Source organism: Tribolium castaneum, chromosome 6, assembly GCF_031307605.1.
Source record: "Tribolium castaneum strain GA2 chromosome 6, icTriCast1.1, whole genome shotgun sequence".
In the NCBI taxonomy this organism is placed as follows: domain Eukaryota; kingdom Metazoa; phylum Arthropoda; class Insecta; order Coleoptera; family Tenebrionidae; genus Tribolium; species Tribolium castaneum.
The window spans coordinates 8,271,417-8,294,664 of record NC_087399.1 but is presented as its reverse complement, the minus strand read 5'-3'; the positions used below and the strand labels follow the sequence as shown (position 1 = coordinate 8,294,664).

At 33.5% G+C, this 23,248-nt stretch overlaps 6 protein-coding genes and 1 long non-coding RNA gene across 10 annotated transcripts; 4 read left to right on the top strand and 3 right to left on the bottom strand.

Annotated features, from left to right (window-relative positions):
- Positions 1-82: 82 nt before the first annotated feature.
- On the top strand, positions 83-1,493 carry LOC103313879 (uncharacterized). The gene is made up of 2 exons (XR_511584.3): positions 83-353; positions 403-1,493. It is a non-coding gene; the product is annotated as an uncharacterized LOC103313879 (long non-coding RNA).
- Positions 1,494-1,997: 504 nt separating this feature from the next.
- On the bottom strand, positions 1,998-4,572 carry LOC662023 (uncharacterized protein). 2 transcript variants are annotated; one of them, XM_015982431.2, is made up of 8 exons: positions 4,294-4,572; positions 4,073-4,243; positions 3,876-4,028; positions 3,666-3,829; positions 3,348-3,611; positions 2,793-3,024; positions 2,556-2,745; positions 1,998-2,271 (listed from the first exon to the last, which is right to left on the bottom strand). In XM_015982431.2, exons 1-8 carry the CDS (start codon positions 4,483-4,485, stop codon positions 2,018-2,020), a joined length of 1,620 nt encoding a protein of 539 aa, XP_015837917.1. In that variant the 5' UTR covers positions 4,486-4,572; the 3' UTR covers positions 1,998-2,017. The 2 variants fall into 2 exon arrangements, with proteins under 2 accessions (XP_015837917.1, XP_015837916.1); XM_015982430.2 differs by having other exon boundaries at positions 3,207-3,611; positions 4,294-4,569.
- A 142-nt stretch (positions 4,573-4,714) lies between these two features.
- spt4 lies at positions 4,715-5,798 on the top strand. The gene is made up of 4 exons (XM_968182.5): positions 4,715-4,880; positions 4,926-5,029; positions 5,500-5,555; positions 5,605-5,798. The coding sequence occupies exons 1-4, from the start codon at positions 4,812-4,814 to the stop codon at positions 5,721-5,723; spliced, it is 348 nt and encodes a 115-aa protein (XP_973275.1). The 5' UTR covers positions 4,715-4,811; the 3' UTR covers positions 5,724-5,798.
- LOC662095 (uncharacterized) lies at positions 5,759-9,742 on the bottom strand. The gene is made up of 3 exons (XM_971318.5): positions 9,580-9,742; positions 7,141-7,293; positions 5,759-7,088 (listed from the first exon to the last, which is right to left on the bottom strand). The coding sequence occupies exons 1-3, from the start codon at positions 9,596-9,598 to the stop codon at positions 6,094-6,096; spliced, it is 1,167 nt and encodes a 388-aa protein (XP_976411.2). The 5' UTR covers positions 9,599-9,742; the 3' UTR covers positions 5,759-6,093.
- Positions 9,743-13,174: 3,432 nt separating this feature from the next.
- On the top strand, positions 13,175-14,259 carry LOC100141563 (collagenase). 2 transcript variants are annotated; one of them, XM_001812788.4, is made up of 5 exons: positions 13,175-13,308; positions 13,365-13,518; positions 13,567-13,727; positions 13,774-13,860; positions 13,907-14,259. In XM_001812788.4, exons 1-5 carry the CDS (start codon positions 13,263-13,265, stop codon positions 14,212-14,214), a joined length of 756 nt encoding a protein of 251 aa, XP_001812840.2. In that variant the 5' UTR covers positions 13,175-13,262; the 3' UTR covers positions 14,215-14,259. The 2 variants fall into 2 exon arrangements, with proteins under 2 accessions (XP_001812840.2, XP_015837919.1); XM_015982433.2 differs by having other exon boundaries at positions 13,181-13,314.
- Positions 14,260-18,257: 3,998 nt separating this feature from the next.
- LOC103313880 (collagenase) lies at positions 18,258-19,347 on the top strand. 2 transcript variants are annotated; one of them, XM_008198313.3, is made up of 5 exons: positions 18,258-18,399; positions 18,451-18,604; positions 18,653-18,813; positions 18,860-18,946; positions 18,994-19,347. In XM_008198313.3, the coding sequence occupies exons 1-5, from the start codon at positions 18,348-18,350 to the stop codon at positions 19,299-19,301; spliced, it is 762 nt and encodes a 253-aa protein (XP_008196535.1). In that variant the 5' UTR covers positions 18,258-18,347; the 3' UTR covers positions 19,302-19,347. The 2 variants fall into 2 exon arrangements, with proteins under 2 accessions (XP_008196535.1, XP_064213569.1); XM_064357499.1 differs by having other exon boundaries at positions 18,279-18,393.
- Positions 19,348-19,965: 618 nt separating this feature from the next.
- Positions 19,966-22,523, bottom strand: LOC662132 (glucose dehydrogenase [FAD, quinone]). The gene is made up of 3 exons (XM_008198358.3): positions 22,334-22,523; positions 22,070-22,285; positions 19,966-21,719 (listed from the first exon to the last, which is right to left on the bottom strand). Exons 1-3 carry the CDS (start codon positions 22,506-22,508, stop codon positions 20,233-20,235), a joined length of 1,878 nt encoding a protein of 625 aa, XP_008196580.2. The 5' UTR covers positions 22,509-22,523; the 3' UTR covers positions 19,966-20,232.
- Between the last annotated feature and the right edge of the window lie 725 nt (positions 22,524-23,248).

Below are 23,248 nucleotides of genomic sequence, written 5' to 3'. Positions count from 1 at the left end.
TGTGCTCCAGCTTAGAGGTCGCGTCAGTTGCAAAGAAATCTGTAAATTTAAAGGAATCTGTCACACATTTTGCTAAAAGTAAAGAAGGTTCACTTAAAAATAATCGACGTGCGCACACTTCTCTCTTTAATTCTTTGATTTATCAACAGCCGATTATTTTGCTGTCGTTGTGGTTTTTGGCGACATTTTGTTTTAATGTGTTTTAAAGACTTCAGAAAACGATTTAACGTGATTTTTTGGATGTTTTTGTGATCAAACATCTCTACTTTTATATGGATCTTTTATTTGAATCTAGTGTATAGTGTGAATGACAGTGTTTTAATGAAGGATGAATCAACTTAAGGCAAATTAAGGTAAACGTTATTGAAAGGTGTCTATACAACAATTAATTGCGATTTCTAGATATTAATATAATCATATTACACCAAGAAGGATCACACAAACTTAGGAGATGAAGACCGTCCTTGGAGATGATAACGGTTCTTGGGATGTAATTGAAAATCCCATGAAGACGAGTTAAATATAATGTGCAGTAATTAATAGGTATATCATAATAATAAATAAATTTATTGTAGTTGCGAAGCTAGTATTTTGTGAAAGCAGGGAGTTTAGGACTTGCTATGGTTCAAGGTTTTCAAATTCGCCATGTCCCTCTATGTCTTAATCTTTTATGTTGTTTTACACAATGTTATAACGCCTATGCCTGTTAAAAAAACAAGGTTTGTCCTTTTTGTGATTGCTTAATTTAGAAACTAAGCGAAAAAACGTATTCTACAAGTATCATACAAGTTAATCAATATTAAAGCCTACTATTATTATAAATTTAAATGATTACATGGTAGTTTTAATCAGTTAACTTCCAGTGATAGTTATGTATATCAGATATGTGGGTTTTTATTTAAAATAATTTTAGCACACTTGTAATTCTCTTGTGTTTGAGTAATTTACTAATAACTACGATGCAATCGAGATTACTTTTAAAAAATTTCAAAACTTATCAAGAACTTTGACATCAAACTGTTAAAGTACGTGTTAGGGCCGCTTTTACAAACGTCCGTAAACCTTATAACCGCGAATAAATTTCGAAAAATAGTTGTTTAAATTTAGCCTTAAGGGACTTAAAAATTGGACTATTGTCAAAGGTTACAAGCAAAATTTTGATATTTTTTTGCTTTTCTGAACAGTCTGTAGACAAGTAATCAAACCAACAAAACTGATGTATTTATACAGACTGATCCCGAAATACTGTGTACTGTTAGCAATCTGAATTTAAATTTTAAAGGATACCAATAGTGTACACTTTCAGGTAGCAATTCAATAATTTAATCTGATGCCAACATACTCAGTTTCTCTGGATCATTGTGTATATTTAGACAATGTATTTACATATATTATTACATCTGAGTATGTTTATGAACAACAATTCGAGTTAAATTAATTTTGCCTATACATTCCAGCACGTTATTATTTTTTTAATAAATTTTTATTGGAAAGACTTTGTTTCATTTTATTAAGCGATGTTAAATGTTTTTGTGCTATTGCAACTGTTACAGATGCTTTTTTATTAAAATGTCTCGTAACAGTGCATGAGTACAGAAACATTTAACATTTATAATTCTTAAAATTTGGAAAATAAATAAAATGTCCTGTTTGAATTTCCCGCTATTATCGAATTAGTTTGTTCTCCCCAGGTTAGGTGGCGCTTTCGCGAAAAAACGAGGGGTAGACAGAGAGATTCGCTTCTTCCTCTCTCTTATTCTATGTCTTTAAAGCTACTGACAAGGCTGCCAACACGCTTCAACCACAGCCACACAACCGCCACATTCAAACCCAACAAAACAAAAGCACGAAAAACACTTAAATCAACCAAATCAAACCAAATTTATCTCCCAGTGTCCATAATAATTCGTTAGATATAATTAATTTTTTAATTGGCGTTTATCACCAGACGTCGTTAACGGTGGTAACACCCAACGCCAACTTAATCAAAATAAAACTCAGGTTGTCCAATAATATTTTATTTTGAATCACTGTCTACAATCAACAATTTATCAAATCTTTTAAAACTTATAATTAGCTCGCAGTGCCTGGTGTGCGGAAACATATCAACTACGACAGCTCTCACGGGCACCAACGGCTCATTGTGTAAAGTTTTAGAGGCCGGACGTCCAATATCAATAAAATTTTTCAAAGCAGCGGCTGGATTACAAGAAACGTACACAAGTTGTCCAATTTTGTTGATTTTGCGTATTTGCACGACTGCCTTTTGTTCTGAAACAAAATAATCTAATCATTGTCTTCATCCAGTAGGCTATGACTGAAATTAGGTTGGCAAAATTGATTCATTTTTATAGTATAATCAGCCAAAGATTGAACTTTTTAAATTACCCTAGAAACTGGAAACATTTCGGCGTCTTTTATCTTGTTTAAATGAAATAAAATTAACTAATTAATTTAAATTATTTGTTAAATTAAATTAAGTTTAAATTCGTTAATGTTGACAATATCAAACATACTCATTTCTGGCTGGAAATACTATACCAACTTAAACTTACGTAAACCAGCACGAGGTGGATCCACCACCGCCACAACGTCCCCCATAGCCCTGTAGCAGACCGACCCCAAAATCTCCTCAGCTTTGCCCTCAAAAAATTCGCTATTTTCGATTTCGTTCAATTTCGCGTTGGCTTTGGCGTCTATTATAGCCTGGGGGACTATTTCAATTCCCAGGACTTTCTTACAGTTCTGCAAACCAAACTATTGGGAAAACAATAAAAATCAGATCTACCAACCTTAGCAAAACACAATCCTATGGTGCCAGTGCCACAACAAACATCAAGAACTGTCGAATCTTCAGTAGGTGACGCTAGTTCGATTATTGATTTGTATAAAATTTCGGCGCCTTTCGTATTAATTTGGAAAAACGCCTCTGGGGATATTTTGAATTTTAGGCCGAGTAAAGTCTCACAAATGTGAGTATCGCCCCATAAATGCTCAGACCCGTCGGAATCCTCCCCCGCAATTCTACAATTAAAAAAAATATTTCATTGTAAGCTCAACTTCCGTGATTAATGAAAAAAAGTTTATCTCCACCCTTCGTAGCGCCATTTCTTTCGTTACCGTAGTAACAAAGTCATAGCCAGCTGAGAGGAGGAAAACTTTCTTAATAAATCAAGGAGGCTGTGATTGTAGCTATGATTCGTTACTTTTTGACAATTTTCTGGTAGTACAGAGATGTGATTTTCGCCTCTTTTCCGGCGCCCTCTGTAAAATAATGGATGAGCGAATTTTTGAAAACTTTTAGCTTCTCCTCTGATAAGTCCTGAGGGTGTATTCCCACAACTAACATGATTTGATCTTGGGCTGTTCTGATTGTCAATTGTCGGAAGTGTCCAGTGTGTACTTCAAAATTAAAGACTTGCAAATCTGAGGCTCTTACGTAATCTTGAAACAGTTTTACAGCCAGTTTCATTGATTCGGGAATGTGTTTTAAAGATTCAATGCTACCAACACCCGTAATTCCATTAACGTAACTCCCAATTCTGAATCCAACAGTTGGTAGTTTTGTTTCTTCATCAATTCCGACGGTGAAGGAACATTTATTTCGGTAGCTGCAAGTTGACAAAACCTAGTTAAAATTTTTGTGGTGATTAACAATTAAGTACCCGTCACATTCATCAGCATATCGAATATTAAGTAATTCACATGGAAGCCCATCGAATTTTTCTTTCTGTTTATTTAACCACTCCCTTAAATCGGGATTTTGACGTGCTAGTTCATTACCCAATCGTTTTAAAATGTTCCTTGCCTCTTCTTGTTTAGTTTTCAACTACAATTTTAATTCGATTAATCAATTAAACTAAAATAAAAATTACTTGTTCCTCATATGGCACGTCCCACAACGGTATTGTGGACGATTTAAGCTTCTCTTCTTGACTGCGATTATCAATTTTAATTTTTTTATTTGGCCCTTCTTCCGAATCTTCTTTCCTTTTCTTAACCAAAGGATCAGGTGATGGTTTCGCCCTCTAACAAAAAACTTATTTAAAAAACCCACAAAAATCCCACTCACTATTGCTTGAAGAGGCTTCCCTTTCCATTTAAACCCACTCAACGTCTCTATAGCCTTATTTCTATCCTCATCACTGCGAAAACACACAAATGCGTACGGACTATTCCTTTTCGGAGCCTTAATTTTGGTAGAATTCAACTTAAGCTTGTTATTTAGTAATTTACGGAATTCCTGAAGATTAAGTTAGTTAAAAACTGTAAAACCACGAGGAGTTTTCTCACGCTTATTCCGTAAATTTTCGGAAGGTTTTTGATTTCAATCTTGAATTTTTCCGATGAGAAGTCAGATCGGTCCAAGTAAGCGTACGGGTCGTTTTCAGGGGGCGCATTTTCCTCAATTGGACCCTCAACAGGAGCATTCTCTTCTTGTTTTATGTCTTCAATTTTTATTTGGGGCTCGGGGGCGGATTCCATTTTCACCTAACCTCCCGATGTAAACAACGTGGTTGACAAAAGCATACGGAATGCGAATGTCACCGACTACAGCATAGACCGTAATTTCAAATTAATTTTATTTTGAGCTTAGTAATACGTTTCCTAAATGATCCTTCTCTTCTAAATTGACTTGTTTTAATTTACTTAATTATAATTAATTGTTAAAAAAATTAAAAACGTTTTCGGTGTGAGTTGCTTTCGGTATTTAATTGTGACAGTTGCCTAGGACGCCAAGTGACGCAATAAAGCTTTTGGAGGTTAGAGCTTAGAGCTGTTTGCATTTTTGTGGGTCCTAAGTTCGAACAATGACTTTAGAGACAATCCCAAAAGACTTACGCGGTTTACGGGCTTGCTTAGTTTGCTCGCTAATAAAAGTAAGTGTTTATAATGTTGATACGTGTTATGACCTCAATTTGTAGTCCTTTGACCAGTTCGAATACGATGGGTGTGATAATTGCGATTTCCTTCGAATGAAAGGCAATCGAGACAATGTGTACGACTGTACAAGTTCTAATTTCGACGGGTAAATAGAAAACTTGTTACTAATTTTTTTGTATAGTAGTAAGTTGTAACTACGGATAACTAAAGATTAGGATACGAAACGACGTACAAATAAAACGTTCCCGTTCTCTCTAGTTCTGTTTATGTCGCCAGAGAGCGCAGTTTTCCATTACTGTTTAAGTTTTCAGAGCAATAGTTGTATTTGTGTAACGGTTAACACTGAGCAAACAAAAAAAGTACAGGCAGATTAAATTCTCATAATGTAAAAATTTTATCATAAAATATATTTAAATTTTTACTCTGCCCCATATTTTTCAAAACGCTGCGAATACGGTTACAGATGCAGGAAATTTGTTAGGCAGAAAGTTGTAGACATTTCTTCATTTTTTCCAAATAATTAGTGAATTGGTTCAATTTAAATTAAACTATTTTTTGTATCTCGTTTCGTCTCCTAAGTTATAGTCCTCCGTAGCTGTAACCCATGTCTTCCAGGATGATCGCAGCAATGAGTCCAGATGATAGCTGGGTTTGTAAATGGCAAAGAATAAGTAAATTTTTGTATTAAAACCAGAGTTTTTGTTAATATTGGTGTTTTAGATCGATTTTGTAAGGGTGTGTATGCCATTTCGGTATCTGGCCGATTACCAGCAGGCATTATAAGAGAAATGAAAAGCAGAGGCATTGTGTACAGACCAAGGGACACGAGTCAACGATAGAAACTCATATTACTAAGTTATTCTGGATGTAATAATTAATTTGAAATAAAATTTATTTACAAGCAAATACATAAACATTTGTAGTTTTACATTTATACAAATATCAAATGCAAAAATTTACAAAAATATAAACAGTGCAACAGTTTGCTTAATAAAAAAGGCACACTTGAGTATTTAAGTAGACAGAAAAAATTAAATATTCTCTCGTGAAAACAACGAATCTGATGATTAAATTTTGTTTTTACAAATTTGCCTTCAAGCCATACTTTATTTAGGTTTTTCACCACATAATAACATTTGGTTAACACCAATTTGGCATTTCATTTATTTCACGAGTTTACTCTAACAATAACGCAAGCATTTTACTTAATTAAGAATGACTTTTCCGTTGATTCGTCTCATCCGCATCTTCCTTCAAACTCTCCTTAGTGTTATCCAAATAATTTCCAAATTCGTGAAACTTGTTATCAATCGCGGACCCAGCTTCCCTCAGCTTCAAATCTAAGGTGTTTTCAAAGTTTTGAAAACTAGTCGCAAATTGTTCCTTTGTAGCGTTAGCATAATCGGCTGCTTCTTTCGATTTATTCGCCAGAGCGTCCCCAACATTGTGCATTCCTTCCTCAAACTGTTGCTTCTTCTCAGTAGTATAGTTGCTCACATCGTGAACTTTCCGATCAAGCGCTTCATTGAGAGATTTTTGCGCATTTTCAACACTTTCCCCAAACTCCTTCTTCTTTGCTTCGGCAGCTTCTGTCGTTTCTTGCCACTTATCACTGAGCGCTTTCTCCACACTTTGCGCCCCTTCGATGACCTGCTTGCGCTTGGCTTCGGCCGCTTCGCTCGTGTTTTTAACCGTAGTGTCGATACTTTCCCTCGTTTCTTTAAACTTGTTTTCGATCGTTTCTTCCGCACTTTGCACACTTTCGTTAAATTTCTGTTTCTTTTCGTCAAGGGCGTCCCTCACTTCTTTTTTCTTAGCTTCGGCGCTTTCTCTCAATTCTTTAGCTTTGGCTTCCGCCGCTTCTCTCGCTTCTCGAGCTTTGGCTTCGGCCGCTTCTCTCACTTCTCTAGCTGTGGCTTCGGCCGCTTCCCTTGCTTCTTTCGCCCTAGCTGCAGCTGCTTCTCTCGCCTCGCGTGCTTTAGCTTCGGCTGCTTCACGCATTTCTTGCGCTTTTTTATCGATTGCTTCTTGGGTTTCTTTCACTCTGTTTCCAGCTTCAGTGAGTGTGTCTTCAACGCCACGTTCAAAGTCTCTAGCTTTAGCTTCGGCGGCGTTTTTGGTGTCTTGGAGAGCTTCCCCAAACTGTGCTTTTTTAGTGTCGACATCTTGACCAATTTTCTTAAAATCTTGCTCAGTTTTGTGTGCTTCAAGGGATTATTATTGCAAAATGGAAAACCAAAATTTGGTCAAACTTACCAGCATCTTTGATATTTTCCTCAGTTTGTTTATACAACTCTCCGGTTTTGACAGTGGAGTCGTGAGCTAAATCTTCGACTTTGTTAGCTGTGTCTTCAGCATCTTGCGTTATTTCTTCTCTCTTACTACGTCCGAAGAGTTTTCGGAGTGATGCTGCAACAATGCAAAAAAATAATGAAACTAAGCGTAGAGATAATATCTCTAAAGAGTTTTTCAAAGTGAATGTGAAATTTCTTCGTTTCCGGATCATTCTAAGAGGATTAATAATTTTGAAGTTGATAAAAACTATCACACGACGTATTGGACCAAAAATGTTTGGTGTAATAAAAATAAATTACATATTAATTATGATAAGGAGCATAAAATCCGCAAACAAAATACAAAGGTCAAACAAAATACAGGGGGATCTCAGTTATTATAAGAGTTACGATGTCAATTAAATTAGGACAAAGTTGCGCATTTTTATGCTGAACAAAACTAAAAGAAAATTTGATGTGTCATTTTTAGTTTTTGAATTATTGAATTAATTGTAATTTTCGTTTTTATTTTTTTAAGCGAAAACTAAGAGAACTAGACATTTTTAAGTGAGACATCTTTCAGGCACTTTTTTACGAGAAATCTAAGCCTGCCATCGCCTTTTCCAAGGCGTTTTTAATGTCATAGTTACAACACTCAACTTTAGTTTTTCTTATGGACGCCATATTTGATACTTGCATTTTTGAAAAGTCTTTTTGTTCCTGATTACAACGTTGAATCACATGTTATGATTGAATCTTACATGATGATTAAAATTAAGAAAAAAGCATTTTTGCAAAGAGTGCTTTGGAAAAAACGCCAAAAATTTTGTCAGTTTTCACAGTTCTATTAAATATGCGAGCAGAATTTTTATAACTTTGTCTGTTTTTGTTTTGCGAAAAATGAACTTCTAGCTTACGATGACGTTTTGTTTTTAAATAAGTAAGCTTGGCGGAGATGTGAACCTTCCAGATCAAAATTCAATTAAACTTCCAAAATCTAGTTTGTTTAAAAACAAACAATTGTTGCCGTTTTTTCCAAAGCACTCTTCGCAAAAGTGCTTTTTTATGTAAGACTCGATCATATCATGTGATACATCGTTGTAATCAGAAATAAAAAATACAAAAATCGAACATGGCGTCCATAAGCAAAACCAAAGTTGAGTGTTGTAACTATGACTTCAAGAACACCTTAGAAAATACGATGACAGATTTCGATTGCTTGTAAAAAATTGCTTGAAGAACGTCTTAATGAAAAATGTTTAGTTCTTTTGGTTTTCGCTTGAAAAAATAAAAACGAAAATTGCAAATTGCCCAACTTTGCCCTAATTTAACCGACCTTGTCCCCCCCCCCCCTGTGGAGCTCAAAAAACGGCCACTCTGTATACAGTTATAAAATACAAAAAATGCACTTGTTATACCTACTTAATTAATTATGATTAACATACAAAATCATGTCTGTGGATAACAATGGGTCATTTTTATTTATAAACATTTGTTAAACTTGTTTGTCGAATAATTTAATAAAAACAATAATAAATAAAACCAAATGAGTATTGTTTTTGGTGTTGAAAAAATCACAGCTATTATTACAGTTTCATCGAAATTTATTTGAATTTCCGTTTGAAGCTGAGGTAATTGCTTTAAATTATGATTATTAAAATCCAATAATGACAACAACACTATATGTGTCACGGTTATACCGATTTGATCTTTACGTGATGACCGATGACACAATTCACTTTATTTTACTACAGTTTTTGGTATTATTGTTTTACCGAAAAAGTACTCCAGTCTATTACCGACATATTTGTAAGCTTATGTCACATCTAATTAATTTTTCGAAGTGTATTATTATTCCAAGGTTGTGCAAAACGTTATTTTTAGTGTGAAAGTTCCTTGAGAACATGACCCATCGATGATGTCATTCATACCGCTCAGAAAATTGAAGATTTTGTTCATTTGAGTGACCTTTGTGATCACGGAGTAAATTTATTGGTTTATTTATAGCAACCTAATTTGAGATAAAGGTTGACGAACGACTGTTAATTATGCAACAATTAAATATTTGATGGCGAACAATTGGTAACTTGCCCAGTTGTGTTAATTAAAACTTTGATTAAGCTGCGGTTTACCACAGTTGATAAAAATAAAATTTCTATTTATTTATTGTAATGAATCGAAACTACGCAGACTTTGCGGCTCCCACGCAAAATTGCGTTTTTCGCCAACAATTCCGCATTTTGAAATAGAAAATTTCGCTCAAAAACTACAATAGGATTTTCCGCGGTCTGTTGATTTTCATTGTAATGAGGTAAACCTTGGTCAACAAACAGCGACGCAATTTTGCCCGCAATCGATAATTAATAAATGTCTCGCGTTACGTTTTACCTTCAAATGTGTATTTATTAAAATTAAAACTTACCGGTGAAAGACGACCACATTTTTGTGTGTTAAACAGTCACCAAAGCACTTATTTTTAAATGCGTTAAAGTTTTGCGTTGTAGTTCGAGAAGTGCACCGATGACTAAACTTGTTGGGCGTCGATTACCAACTCCTGGCACCTCTGCAGGTCCTCCTTGTTTACGGGTCGAGATTTTCCATGATGTCTCATTCACACATTCAGCGATAAAGAAAAATATGACAGAATTACGAATTATTGAAAAAAAGGTTTCTTCAATGTGACCCGACAAAGAAAAAGTTTTAAAAATACGAGTACACGTATACTTTGTGTGTTTGCTTTGTTATATACAGTCTGTTCCAAAACAAAAAACTTTATTTTATTTTTTTCGTAAACTATTTACTTTCGAAATTAAATGGTAACCAAGTCCTATAAAAACGTCATTTTGGAGAATAAAATTTTTCGAAATTATTTTTGGTCTTTCGCTGCTTTAAAGGGAACCTGCTATATAAATGTGTCCTTGACTTACTTTTTATGTTGACTTTAAGGTTCTCATGTTATAATCTCAATTGCATAATCAATTAAATAAAGATATGTAACTTTAAAATAAATATTTATTTAAGTCATTAATCAATACAGGTGATTTTGGATTTTTTGTTGAATTTTTGGCTTCAGTTTTATTTACAAACCATTGGTAATATCTTATACACCAGTTTTATTTTTTATCCAATTTAGGAACTGTGCTGTTCTTGTGTATACTGCAGGATAATTTTGTTCACATCCATTGTCTTCTATAAAACTGAAGATACCAACATGTTGTGGATCAGTGTCAGGATTGGTAATTAAAGGAGCTCCACCATCGTTTACACAAGGACTTTTTACAAGATCAGGGTTGTACGTACAAAGCACATTTGTAGTAACAATGTCAGAACCATAAAATTTTGCACATTCTGAATTTTTGATCGTTGAAACACTTGTGTATTGCAAAATAGCGGTGATGTTGCTACTATAATCTACAATTTTTAAACGATTATAATACAGCCTGTTCCGTGTAAACCCCACATTAGAAGTATTGAAAGTTTTAATAAAGATATTTACTTGAAATTTGGTACTCAGCCATGTTGAGTTCTACGCAATGAAAATATTTTCAAGATGGCGGCACTTTTGGTTATACCGGAAGTCGCTATCAACTTTCTTATTTTAAATGAAAAGCTATGTGTTTCACTGCGTTTTTGGATTAGCTGAGTTATTTTAAGGTCGTTTTTATCAACTTTCCCTATACCTAAGTTTAACCGCTTTCGATATATTTAAGATTTTTTGAAAATTTTTGGATTAGCAGCTGTCACTTAAAAAATCGGTAACTCTCTTAGTTGTAGAAATTTCGAAATCATATTTGGAGAATTAAAAGAGAAAGCCTATATCTGTTCTCTAGTGTGCTCAAAATTGGAAAAGAAGTTAATAAACCCAAAAATTTTAAGGTTAAGTTTGAACAACTTCAAGTATCCATAACTTAATTTTTTTGAATGGGATGTCCGAATTTTTATTTTACTAGATGGAAGAGATTTTTGTTTTACATCAATCTGTATTAGTATTCCCTATACCTATCTGTGATAATTTTCAAGTTATTTTGGTTTCTTTGCCATTGTAGAAATTTTTTTACTAACCACAGCTGTTTTTACACAAAAAATTTCTGAATAAATAAACAACAAACTCTGTTTAAAATGGTGTTGTTCGTGCTGTGAAAACAAAAGAAATTCATTTAAAAAACTTTTAATTTCTCACATTTTTTCTCTTGTTTCTGTGGCAACCTATGAGAAAAGGCCTTTGGCTAATGAATTTTTCAACCACAATAAAAAGTTGGAAATGTTAATAAAGATCGATGCAAAATTAAATTCTTTACGATTTAATTAAATAAAACTTGTAGCATTTCATTTGAAAAAATTGAATTATGGGTGCTTATAGCTCTGAAAACTTAACTTTAAACATTTGGGGTTGGTTATTTTTTATTAGAAATTTGAAAACATTAAACAAATGAGCTAAAAATATTTCCAAATTTTTAAAAATTGCAGAGTTACCAATTTTTGAACTGAAAGGTGCGAATCCAAAAAAAAAATTAAAAACTATAAATATTTCGTAAACGGCTAAATTTAGCTATAGGGAATATTTATGTAAACTACCTTAAAATAACTCTAGTAATTTAAAAATGAATTAAAAATTATAGCTTTCCATTTAAAATAAGGAATTGATAACGACTTTCGTTATAACCGGAAGTGCCACCATCGTGAAAATATTTTTATTGAGCAGGACGTAAGAGATATTGTTGTATATAAATTTTCAGGTGACTATCATAATTAGAACTACCATTACTTCTAATGTAGGGTTTAGACGGAACACCCTGTATAATTGTTGTATTAAAGTGTTACCTTTGTTAGAGTGTCCCCAACCACTAATTGTAACGTTAACTCCGTCTCCGACCACATCGCTACTCAATGATATAGCTTTAGTATTTTCTAAAATAATAATTAATTCATTGTCAAGTTTTCAAATTTAATTGTAATCTCACCATCAAAAATTAAAGATGTCTTAAGTTTAACCAACCCTACATTATTTTGGAGCGTTTTACTATCGAATTCCTCATGAACTATGTAACTTTTAGAGTCTGTTGTTGTACCTGATATATCATTCAAATCATTAATTCCGGAAAATACAGTCACGCTTTTAACCCTACAAAAAAAAAATTGGTTATTTCATACAAATACCAACCACTAACTGATCAAGACAAACAGCAGAAGTGAGGACCCAGTCATGGCTGATAATAGCACCGCCACAGTAAATGTAGCGATTATTCGTTTTTAATGACATGATTTCCACTTGCCATGGAAATTGCCCTTTTTGGGCATCATTTCCATTGATAACTTTGGGCTCATTTAAAGTTTTACCATCATTAAATCGAATTGCGCCTTCAGAGAAGGATATCAAGTAGGCAATCAATGCTCCACTAAACCACATTTTGCACTAACACTTTTGCTTATCGATCTTACTTTAAGTTGAGTTTTTATCTTCAAGTGCTATCAACAGTGTTAAAATTGGGGCTTAAAAACCAGATTGTTTTGGATTTTTTTTAGACTTTTGACCAGTTTATTTTCTGAGAACAAAAACACTTTCTCTTGGGAAATAACATTTTGTTAATGACTTTTTCAGTGTTTTTTGTTTTTTTTATTTCTTATCTAGATTAATTTAGAAATTCTGGAAATTGTAATGTACCTAAGTAGTAGCGTTCTCAGAAGTGCTATCATAGTCATCAAAGCAAGTAAAACGTACTTATTGCAACTTATTTAAATACAATGTGGCAGGAAAAGAGTACTACATAACATATCATAAAAAATAAAAATGTCATGGTGTATTTCAGTATTTTACAAGTCATTATTTTAGTATTTACGAACAGTTCTAGCACTTTTTTATTAATTAAGATATTTAGATACATAAAATCTGCTTTGCTTTGCTGTATTTTTTTCTTGAGACCGCAAGGACTGAGCTAAAAAATCAATTAAGAAATAATCTCGTCATTGTACACCTCATTAACTGACGAAGTGGTTCGATGTCACAAATTGAGATAAGATTATAACAGGAAACTACAATAAAAGAAAAAACAATAAGTCATTCTTGTTACTTGTCGATGAAAAAGGTGATGAGCAACATTGAACAAAATGTGGTTTTGTATCTTGATCGTGTGCCTAATTTCATTCTCTGAAGGTAACGGTAAAATTTGAAACAGATCTTAAGAAAGTTTTTCAAAACTAATTTCTTAGGGCTTGAAGTTATCAATGGCAATGATGCCCAAAAAGGACAATTTCCGTGGCAGGTGTTAGTAGCCTCTTCAACGCCGGACAATGATGATGTGGTCTGTAGTGGTGCCATTATCAGCCATGACTGGATTCTCACTTCTGCTTATTGTGTTTATGAGTTGGTAATGTCGATTAGAAACGACTGAAAATATTTTTTTACTTGTAGAATGGATTCTGTGGGTGTATTTCCTGGAATTTTTGATTTAAGAGATATACCAGGACACATGATAGTTGCTAAAACTGTCATAGTTCATGAGGATTATAACAACAAGACGCTCAAAAATGACATCGGATTGGTGAAACTTGAGTCGTCTTTAGTCTTTGATGGTGAGATTAGAACTAAACTCGAGGTAATAACTATGAATTGTTCTAGAAACCATTCAAGCTATAACTTTGAGTGAAGACGTTATAGGGGACGCAGTTAACGTAACAATAAGTGGTTGGGGACATTCTAACAATGGTATAACTCGGAAAAAAATTACGTAATAGTTAATAAAAAATTGTAGATCAAGATAACCTTACTACGATTTTACAATACGCAACTGTTCCTACTATTAAAAATTCAGAATGTGCAAAATTTTATGGTTCTGACGTTGTCACTTTGAATGTGCTTTGTACGCACAATTCCGATCTTGTAAAAGGGCCGTGTTTTAACGACGGTGGAGCTCCTTTGATTATAAATGCAGGCACTGACCCACAGCATGTTGGTATTTTTAGTTTTTTGGGAGAACATGGATGCGAAAAAAACTATCCAGCGGGGTATACAAGAACAGCATCCTATTTAAATTGGGTGAAGAATAAAACTGGTATTTAGGATGTAATTATTACTTATTTTCAAATAAAAAGTGCTGACCTTTAATTTTATTTTTTATTTCTATTTTATTTCTGGAAGTTGAGCCGGCGCATCCACCAATTGTGTTGATCATTTTGCTGATCGAAGAGAAACGAATTTTGCACTGGTGTTTTTTAAAATTTTAGTTTTACTTTAGGCTAAATGATTTTCGCTTGCCACGAAAATCTTATTTTAATTAGATAAAAAAATAAAACTGGTATTTAAGACGTAATTATTATTTATATATAAAAAAAATTATTGACTTTTGAAAAATTGACAACTTTTTTTACCAATAGATGCATCCTATATCTAATACTAAAGTCGAAAAAAAATTAGGAGGTCAAGTTTTTTAAACATTTATTATAAAGTAACATATTTGATAATTTTTGCAACATCAAAAATGTTATAGACTGCTTCTGCTTTCGTACCATCAGGGTCTATTTATCTTAATGTAGACTAGTAATAAACGAATAACATATTTTTATTCCAAAAAACTTAAAAAATCTCTTCATAATACTTTAAATCTTGATGAAAACATTCACCATGCTAGTGACTTAAGCTTCCCAGGTTTTGTTAGGATAATTTAAACATTTAAACTTGTTTGGGATTAATTTACATTTACATTTACCTGATGATGTTTCAAAGCAAATTGAATATTTAACAATTTGTTAATCACGTCAATCCCAAGGCATCAGAAAAAAGTTTGATTCAAAACTTTTGAAAAATTAAAAATGACATATTTTTTCATTTATTCTTATTTCTTTTGTATTGATTGGTGTCAGTTTCTTTTATTGGAACCAGCAGTAATTGGCTAACAAATTTGTATCCCAAAAACCTTGTTTTTTCATAAGATTTTACTGGTGAAAACATTTACTATTTGATACCTTAAGTTTCCCAGGTTTTATTAAGATAATTTTGTACCAACATATCAAAAGTTCATTATTAAATTTCCCAATTTACAATTAATTGAGATCTAAAATATTACAGACTTATATAATCTTACTTAATCAAATACTTATTTAAAATTTAAACTTTCCTACTGATTTCATTTATATTAATTTGGCTTCAATTCTTTCTTTTGATTAAAATTTAAAAAAAAATTCTTAACCCAATAAATTATTATTTACTTAAATTCGAAAATTTAATGGTAATATTCATGTAATGAAGTTAAAATTTAACTAAATTCTTCAATTCTACAAATCTTTTACAATAATATAGGAATATTTTATTGTTCATATATTATTATTAAATATATTTATTATTATTAAACGCTATTATATGTAAATACTTTTTAATTAATAAATAAAAGGAACTTATTAATACTAATACTAATCATATTCAACAATAATCGAATTTTCCTTTCACTTAGCAAGCGATGGTTATTCTTAGGATAGTTATACATAGATATATAGGAATATTAAATTCATTAAATACGTTATATATTTGTATAAGATTATTAATTATATATAACTTTTATAAATTATATAAAAAATAAATATAAAGCTAATTATCACATTCTAATATATGTATAAGTATATACTACATAAATCAATGCTTATCAGATATATAATTACATATCCCGTGGTAATTAAATAAGTTTTTAACGTAAGCACCTTTTTTATGAAATTTTTAATATGTTAATTTTAATTTAAAATATTGTCACTTTTTCTAGACGAACATTGTGGTTTTTTTTTCAACAACACAGAAATTTCTGCCACTGTTGTTTGTTTTTAAAGTAATTTAACCAAATTAATACAATTTTACTTTTCCACCAGAGGGCACACTTTTGACAATTTTTTAGTGATGCACAAAATGCTGCTTAGTAATGCTTCATCAATTGTTTTAAAAGGTGACTGCTCAAATTCTTTCAAAATTTGGATCAAATTTTTAACAACAAAATCTATTTTTTTTTGGATCAGCCGAGCGATTTGGTTAATTTTTTGTGTGGCCCTCTATTTTTCCGGTTTTAATGATCCAGTGGTAATTTGGTTTAATTTTATATAAAAGAAACGCGTTTTAAAATTACATTATTTAACTTTAGGTTATTTCTTTGCTCCTAATTGAAAGACCGCCTTCTAAAATACGTGCACTCTAAATTGCATAACAATCCGTTGACAAACAATTGAGTTATTAAGCTCGAAAATCTTAGGTGAGACACGTTTTATTTAAAAAACTAGACGTGATAGACGAATGTGACATGTATTTTATTTATCAGTGAGTAAACAGAAAACAATATCATTATAAATTATCTTTTAATAAAAAAAGAATTTTTTGAAATCTTGTGTTATTTTACTAAATTGACCCGGCGCATCCACCATTTGTAAAAATTTAAAAACGATCAACGAGTTTTTTCAGAGTTTTCGTTTAAAATGGATGATTGTTTGAGGTTTGGTTTTTATTCAAAATCAAGCAATCAAATTACCATCGACCCCATGGGCCCTTTTGACCAAATCCCCCAACTGCTCTCTCACCAAAAACCCTCAACTCCGAAACCACAACAGCTCCTTTTTTAGGGTCCTTGCCCATCGGACAACTCCCCAAAGGTTGGTAAAGGTTCACAGTAATTTGTCTCAGAGCACAATACCAATAGTCTTTGGACAAATATTGATACCTTTTGCACGCCCTCAAGGGCCCCCCTTGCAAAGTTGCATTGATGGCCTCCATTGCTTTAGTTTCGCCCATTTTCAGACAAATTTGTATGCCTTTGTACAAAGTGTTAATGTCCCGATTTTCGGGATCCGATAAAAAATTCGAATTGATCACGGGGTATTCAAAAGGGTTTTTACTTTTAAGTCTGACACTCCCTGACGACTGCGCGTGTAAATTAACAACGTGGAAGATGAAAGTTTGGGGGATGTTATTGTACTTCCAAACGTCTTCATACGTTTGATCAGTGAGACTAAAGTACCTTTGTGTTAGCTGGTCTGTTGCATTGGCCACTGCGATCATTAATTCAATGTCGGGGATTCCCGTACCTTTGGAGTAACTTGATTCGTAAAAACCCACTCCTTGGGTACTTCCCGGGATTGCCAAAGGGCTAACTCCGTTCAAATACTCTTTAACGTTTACAAATTATCAGATGACTATCATTATTAGAACTACCAATACTTCTAATGTGGATTTTAGACGTAACACCCTGTATAATTGTTGTATTAAAGGGTTACCTTTGTTAGAGTGTCCCCAACCACTCATTGTAACGTTAACTCCGTCTCCGACTACATCGCTACTCAATGATATAGCTTTTTCTAAAATATTAATGTAGCAGGAAACGAGTACTACATAACATATCATAAAAAATAAAAATATCATGGTGTATTTTAGTATTTTACAAGTCATTATTTTAGTATTCACGAACAGTTCTAGCACTTATTTATTAATTAAGATTTTTAGATAAATAAAATCTGCTTTGCATTACTGTATTTTTGTCTTGAGACCGCAAGGACTGAGCTAAAAAATCAATTAAGAAATAATCTCGTCATTGTACATCTCATTAACTGACTAGAAACCAGATAGTTTTGGATTTTTTTTTAGACTTTTGACCAGTTTATTTTCTGAGAACAAAAACACTTTCTCTTGGGACATAACATTTTGTTAATGACTTTTTCAGTGTTTTTTGTTTTTTTTTATTCCTTATCTAGGTTAATTTACAAATTCTGGAAATTATAATGTACCTAAGTAGTAGCGTTCTCAGAAGTGCTATCATAGTCATCAAAGCAAGTAAAACGTACTTATTGCAACTTATTTAAATACAATGTGGCAGGAAACGAGTACTACATAACATATCATAAAAAATAAAAATGTCATGGTGTATTTCAGTATTTTACAAGTCATTATTTTAGTATTTACGAACAGTTCTAGCACTTTTTTATTAATTAAGATATTTAGATACATAAAATCTGCTTTGCTTTGCTGTATTTTTTTCTTGAGACCGCAAGGACTGAGCTAAAAAATCAATTAAGAAATAATCTCGTCATTGTACACCTCATTAACTGACGAAGTGGTTCGAGTGTCACAACTTGAGATAAGATTATAACAGGAAACTACAATAAACGAAAAAACAATAAGTCATTCTTGTTACTTGTCGATTAAAAAGGTGATGAGCAAAATTGAACAAAATGTGGTTTTGTATCTTGATCGTGTGCCTAATTTCCTTCTCTGAAGCTAACGGTAAAATTTGCAAACAGATCTTAAGAAAGTTTTTCAAAACTAATTTCTTAGGGCTTGAAGTTATCAATGGCAATGATGCCCAAAAAGGACAATTTCCGTGGCAGGTATTAGTAGCCTCTTCAACGCCGGACAATAATGATGTGGTCTGTAGTGGTGCCATTATCAGCCATGACTGGATTCTCACTTCTGCTTATTGTGTTTATGAGTTGGTAATGTCGATTAGAAACGACTGAAAATATTTTTTTACTTGTAGAATGGATTCTGTGACTGTATTTCCTGGAATTATTGATTTAAATGATATATCAGGACCCATGATAGATGCTAAAACGGTCATAGTTCATGAGGATTATAACAACAAGACGCTCGAAAATGACATCGGATTGGTGAAACTTGAGTCGTCTTTAGTCTTTGATGGTGAGATTAGAACTAAACTCGAAGTAATAACTATGAATTATTCTAGAAACCATTCAAGTTATAACTTTGAGTGAAGACGTTATAGGGGACGCAGTTAACGTAACAATAAGTGGTTGGGGACACTCTAACGATGGTATAACTCGGAAAAAAAATTACGTAATAGTCAATAAAAAATTCTAGATCAAGATAACCTTACTACGATTTTACAATACGCAACTGTTCCTACTATTAAAAATTCAGAATGTGCAAAATTTTATGGTTCTGACGTTGTCACTTCGAATGTGCTTTGTACGCACAATTCCGATCTTGTAAAAGGGCCGTGTCTTAACGACGGTGGAGCTCCTTTGATTATAAATGCAGGCACTGACCCACAGCATGTTGGTATTTTTAGTTTTTTGGGAGAACATGGATGCGAAAAAAACTATCCAGCGGGGTATACAAGAACAGCATCCTATTTAAATTGGGTGAAAAATAAAACTGGTATTTAGGATGTAATTATTACTTATTTTCTAATAAAAAGTGCTGATCTTTAAAGCTTATTTTATTTCTGGAAGTTGACCCGGCGCATCCACCAATTGTGTTGATCATTTTGCTGATCGAAGAGAAATGAATTTTGCACTGGTATTTTTCAAAATCTTAGTTTTACTTTAGGCTAAATGATTTTCGCTTGCTACGAAAATCTTATTTAAATTGGATAAAAAAATAAAACTGGTATTTAAGATGTAATTATTATTTATATTAAAAAAATGTTAATTTTTGGAAAATTTACGTTTTGTACCAATAAATGAAATCACTGTGTATCAATGGAATAGTTAAGTATAAGTCTGATACTGAAGTCGAAAAAAAATTAGAAGGTCAAGTTTTTTAAGCATTCATTACAAAGTGTCAATTTTTGCAAAAAATGTTTTAGACTGCTTCTTCTTTCGTACTATTAGGGTCAGTTTATCTTATTGTACACTAGTAGTAAACTAATAACATATTTTTATTCCAAAAATCTTAATAACTTTCTTCATTATACTTTAAATCTTGATGAAAACTTTCACCATGTTCATCAGTTAAGCTTCCCTGGTTTTGTTAGGATAATTTAAACACAAACATAGAAAAACTTGTTTGGGCTTAATTTGCATTTACCTGATGATGTTTTAGAGCAAATTCAATATTTAACAATTTATTAATTACGTCAATAACAAATCCCAAAGCACCACAAAAAAAGTTTGATTTAAAACTTTTAAAAAATCAAAAATTACAGATTTTTTCTTTTATTCTTATTTTTTGCACTGATTGGTGTCAATTTCATAGGTTGACCCGGCGCATCCACCATTGTAAAAAATTGAAAGTGTAATCAAAGACACACTACGAGTTTTTTCAGAGTATTCGTATAAAATGGATGATTGTTTGAGGTTTGGTTTTTATTCAAAATCAAGCAATCAAATTACCATCGACCCCATGGGCCCTTTTGACCAAATCCCCCAACTGCTCTCCCACCATAACAGTCGGCGCATTCGGATGCCCCGCTAACGCAAACGGAAAAACACTTGCATCCGCAACCCTTAACTTCTTTATCCCAAAAACCCTCAATTCCGAATCCACAACTGCCCCTTTTTTCGGATCCTTCCCCATCGGACAACTCCCCAAAGGGTGGTAAAGGTTCACAGTAATCTGTCTCAGAACACAATACCAATAGTCCTTGGACAAATATTGATATCTTTTGCACGCCCTTAAGGGCCCTCCTTGCAACGTTGCATTGATGGCCTTCATTGCTTTAGTTTCGCCCATTTTCAGACAAATTTGTATGCCTTCGTACAAAGTGTTAATGTCCCGACTTTCAGGATCTGATAAAAAATTCGAATTGATCACGGGGTATTCAAAGGGGTTTTTACTTTTAAGTCTGACACTCCCCGACGATTGCGCGTGTAAATTAACAACGTGGAAGATGAAAGTTTGGGGGATGTTATTGTACTTCCAAACGTCTTCATACGTTTGATCAGTGAGACTAAAGTACCTTTGTGTTAGCTGGTCTGTTGCATTGGCCACTGCGATCATTAATTCAATGTCGGGGATTCCCGTACCTTTGGAGTAACTTGATTCGTAAAAACCCACTCCTTGGGTACTTCCCGGGATTGCCAAAGGGCCAACACCGTTCAAATACTCCTTAACGTAATCAGCCAAAGGCCGAATCGGTTCAGTGTAATTCGTTCCGTAGTTTAGACCGTAAAAAGTTGGATTATCACGTAGCGTACTTCCAACTTCTAAATCCTTGATTACTTCAATTCCTTTTTCTTCAAGGTGTTTTCTAGGCCCAACGCCCGACAACATCAAAATTTGGGGCGTCCCGAACACCCCAGCTGAAAGAATCACTTCCTTTCGCACCTCCACGTAATAATTCTTCCCCTTGTGTGTGAACTCGACCCCATTTGCACTTTCTTTCTCTATTTGAATCTTCGTAACGTAACTCCCGGTCAAAATCTTCAAATTGCGTCGTTTCCTAGCGTGTCGTAAAAACGCCTGTCCATCGTCATCCCTCCGCCCATTCCTTGTATTCAACTGTGAAGGGGAAGCCCCCAGTCGATTGGCATTGTAATCAACAATTTCGTACCCCAGTTCTCTATTAGCCTCAAGCCACGCATTCAGCTGTGGACTCCTTGGCAGGTGGTACTCCACCTGCAAATCGCCCCCTTCCCCGTGATATGGGGGCTCGTAGGGCGCGTCAGCGTCCCGATATACGAAATTTTCCGACTTTTTGAAGTACTTTAAAACGGTTTCGTACGACCAGCGCCTGTTTCCGGCCACTTTGCCCCACTTGTCGAAGTCGCTTTTGTGGCCTCGGGCGTACACCAAGCCGTTGATTAGGGTTGAGCCCCCGACGCCTTTGCCGCGAGGATAATTGCAAATTTGGTTCACAAGTCCTGAAGGGAAGTGTTAATTTATTGGAAAAACTGCAGTGTGTTTTTAAATTATTCTTATCTAGTTAACTTTGAAATTGAAATGTAAAAAAAGTGTGCCGCTCTGCTCAGTTGGATTCTCTGTCAATAAATGTCAAGACTGTTAAAACTGTCAATTAATTAATTAAAAAAATTGTTAAAATGAAATGAAATGAAAACACTTTTAGTGTCGAATAAATTGAGGATGGTTATATTCGGTGTCTAAATGCCTGTCATTATTTCAGTAAAGCGGCATTTCTTATTTTACATGGGAAATTCACAGATGACTAGATGAGAATCATTTAAAAACACATTGTACTTTGGTTTTGATTAACCCAAGCAGGCGGTGGTTTGAGGGGTGCTGTTGAATTCCCAGTTGAAATGGGTGAATGCGATCGGTTCGTACATGTTTGGAATGTCGGAGAAATTGTTCCAAAATGTTCCTGCTTCGAGGACTAAAACGCTCCATTTGTTTATTTCGCTTAAGCGACTGGCGGCGACTGAACCAGCGGCCCCTGAGCCAATCACCACAAAGTCAAAAGTGCCATATTCTTGAAAAGAATTGTATTTTCAAATGTTGGCAGTTATTGATGGCTTACTTTTGGGGATCGTATCAGAGTAATATTCATAAGCGCTAGTGGGGAATACGTACGTTAGACCATTTTCATAAGCTTCTGAAATTAAATCAACGTAATACTGTACGGTTTGGTTGTCTGTGTGTGCTTGCAGAACAGCACAGAACAGTAGAATACAAACGGACAGGTCTTTGTTCATGATTGCGGAAGTTGGGCAATTAAGCAGCGTATTTATAACAACGGTAATCGTGTGCATACTTAAAGAAAATGTTAAAAATGCGTTTATCTGTATGTAATTTTTTACAAATAAATCAACTTTGTTTATTCAAAAATACCCAGAATTATTATTTTGAATTATGAAAACTAAATTAGTTTTTTGTCAAGATTGTTTTTTTAGTCGCGTGTATATGCCAGTAATAAGAATTGTGTCATATAATGATAATTATAGGTAATAACACTTAAGTTGTATCTACAAATAAACAGGTGGTGTTCAGTGAACAGTACAGCTGCTGTTCTCTGCTCTTCCACTCAAATCTTACAAACAAGAAGAAAGATACATCAAACGAATAAAAAAGAAAATACAAAAAGAAAATAAATTAACAAAGAAGTATAAAATAACCAGTAGATTCCTAGTAGAGCCCAATAACATTTACTAACAACGTAACGTAACGAGACTATATTTTGTACGATATCTTCGTGACGGTTAGTTGTAGCGATCTGATTGTTACAAATTTGGATTTCGCCACTCATTTTGTGTTAGAAACACTCAATCATAAGAAACTAATTCCAAAAAATTTACAGTTAATGACGTATGTTTAGTTGAGACATTTTTGTAACGAGACCATATTTTTGACGATATCTTCCGAACGGTTAGCCGTAGCGATCTGGTTCTTGCAAATTTGGATTTCTCCGGGCATTTTACGTCAGAAGCACTTATAA

What these genes read in the sequence shown, in the direction of transcription:
- LOC662023 (XM_015982430.2), bottom strand. Translation starts at nt 4,485, where the DNA reads ATGGAATCCGCCCCCGAGCCCCAAATAAAAATTGAAGACATAAAACAA. An exon ending in GGAAGCCTCTTCAAGCAATA is followed by an intron (nt 4,029 to 4,072) that starts GTGAGTGGGATT and finishes GTTTTTTGTTAG; the next exon opens with AGGGCGAAACCATCACCTGA. An exon ending in TATGCTGATGAATGTGACGG is followed by an intron (nt 3,612 to 3,665) that starts GTACTTAATTGT and finishes GTCAACTTGCAG; the next exon opens with CTACCGAAATAAATGTTCCT.
- spt4 (XM_968182.5), top strand. Translation starts at nt 4,812, where the DNA reads ATGACTTTAGAGACAATCCCAAAAGACTTACGCGGTTTACGGGCTTGC. An exon ending in TAGTTTGCTCGCTAATAAAA is followed by an intron (nt 4,881 to 4,925) that starts GTAAGTGTTTAT and finishes CTCAATTTGTAG; the next exon opens with TCCTTTGACCAGTTCGAATA. An exon ending in ACAAGTTCTAATTTCGACGG is followed by an intron (nt 5,030 to 5,499) that starts GTAAATAGAAAA and finishes CATGTCTTCCAG; the next exon opens with GATGATCGCAGCAATGAGTC.
- LOC662095 (XM_971318.5), bottom strand. An exon ending in GGAAAATATCAAAGATGCTG is followed by an intron (nt 7,089 to 7,140) that starts GTAAGTTTGACC and finishes AATCCCTTGAAG; the next exon opens with CACACAAAACTGAGCAAGAT.
- LOC100141563 (XM_015982433.2), top strand. Translation starts at nt 13,263, where the DNA reads ATGTGGTTTTGTATCTTGATCGTGTGCCTAATTTCATTCTCTGAAGGT. An exon ending in TCTGCTTATTGTGTTTATGA is followed by an intron (nt 13,519 to 13,566) that starts GTTGGTAATGTC and finishes TTTTACTTGTAG; the next exon opens with AATGGATTCTGTGGGTGTAT. An exon ending in GTCGTCTTTAGTCTTTGATG is followed by an intron (nt 13,728 to 13,773) that starts GTGAGATTAGAA and finishes GAATTGTTCTAG; the next exon opens with AAACCATTCAAGCTATAACT.
- LOC103313880 (XM_008198313.3), top strand. Translation starts at nt 18,348, where the DNA reads ATGTGGTTTTGTATCTTGATCGTGTGCCTAATTTCCTTCTCTGAAGCT. An exon ending in TCTGCTTATTGTGTTTATGA is followed by an intron (nt 18,605 to 18,652) that starts GTTGGTAATGTC and finishes TTTTACTTGTAG; the next exon opens with AATGGATTCTGTGACTGTAT. An exon ending in TTGGGGACACTCTAACGATG is followed by an intron (nt 18,947 to 18,993) that starts GTATAACTCGGA and finishes AAAAAATTCTAG; the next exon opens with ATCAAGATAACCTTACTACG.
- LOC662132 (XM_008198358.3), bottom strand. Translation starts at nt 22,508, where the DNA reads ATGAACAAAGACCTGTCCGTTTGTATTCTACTGTTCTGTGCTGTTCTG. An exon ending in CTCTGATACGATCCCCAAAA is followed by an intron (nt 22,286 to 22,333) that starts GTAAGCCATCAA and finishes ATTCTTTTCAAG; the next exon opens with AATATGGCACTTTTGACTTT. An exon ending in TCAAACCACCGCCTGCTTGG is followed by an intron (nt 21,720 to 22,069) that starts GTTAATCAAAAC and finishes ACTTCCCTTCAG; the next exon opens with GACTTGTGAACCAAATTTGC.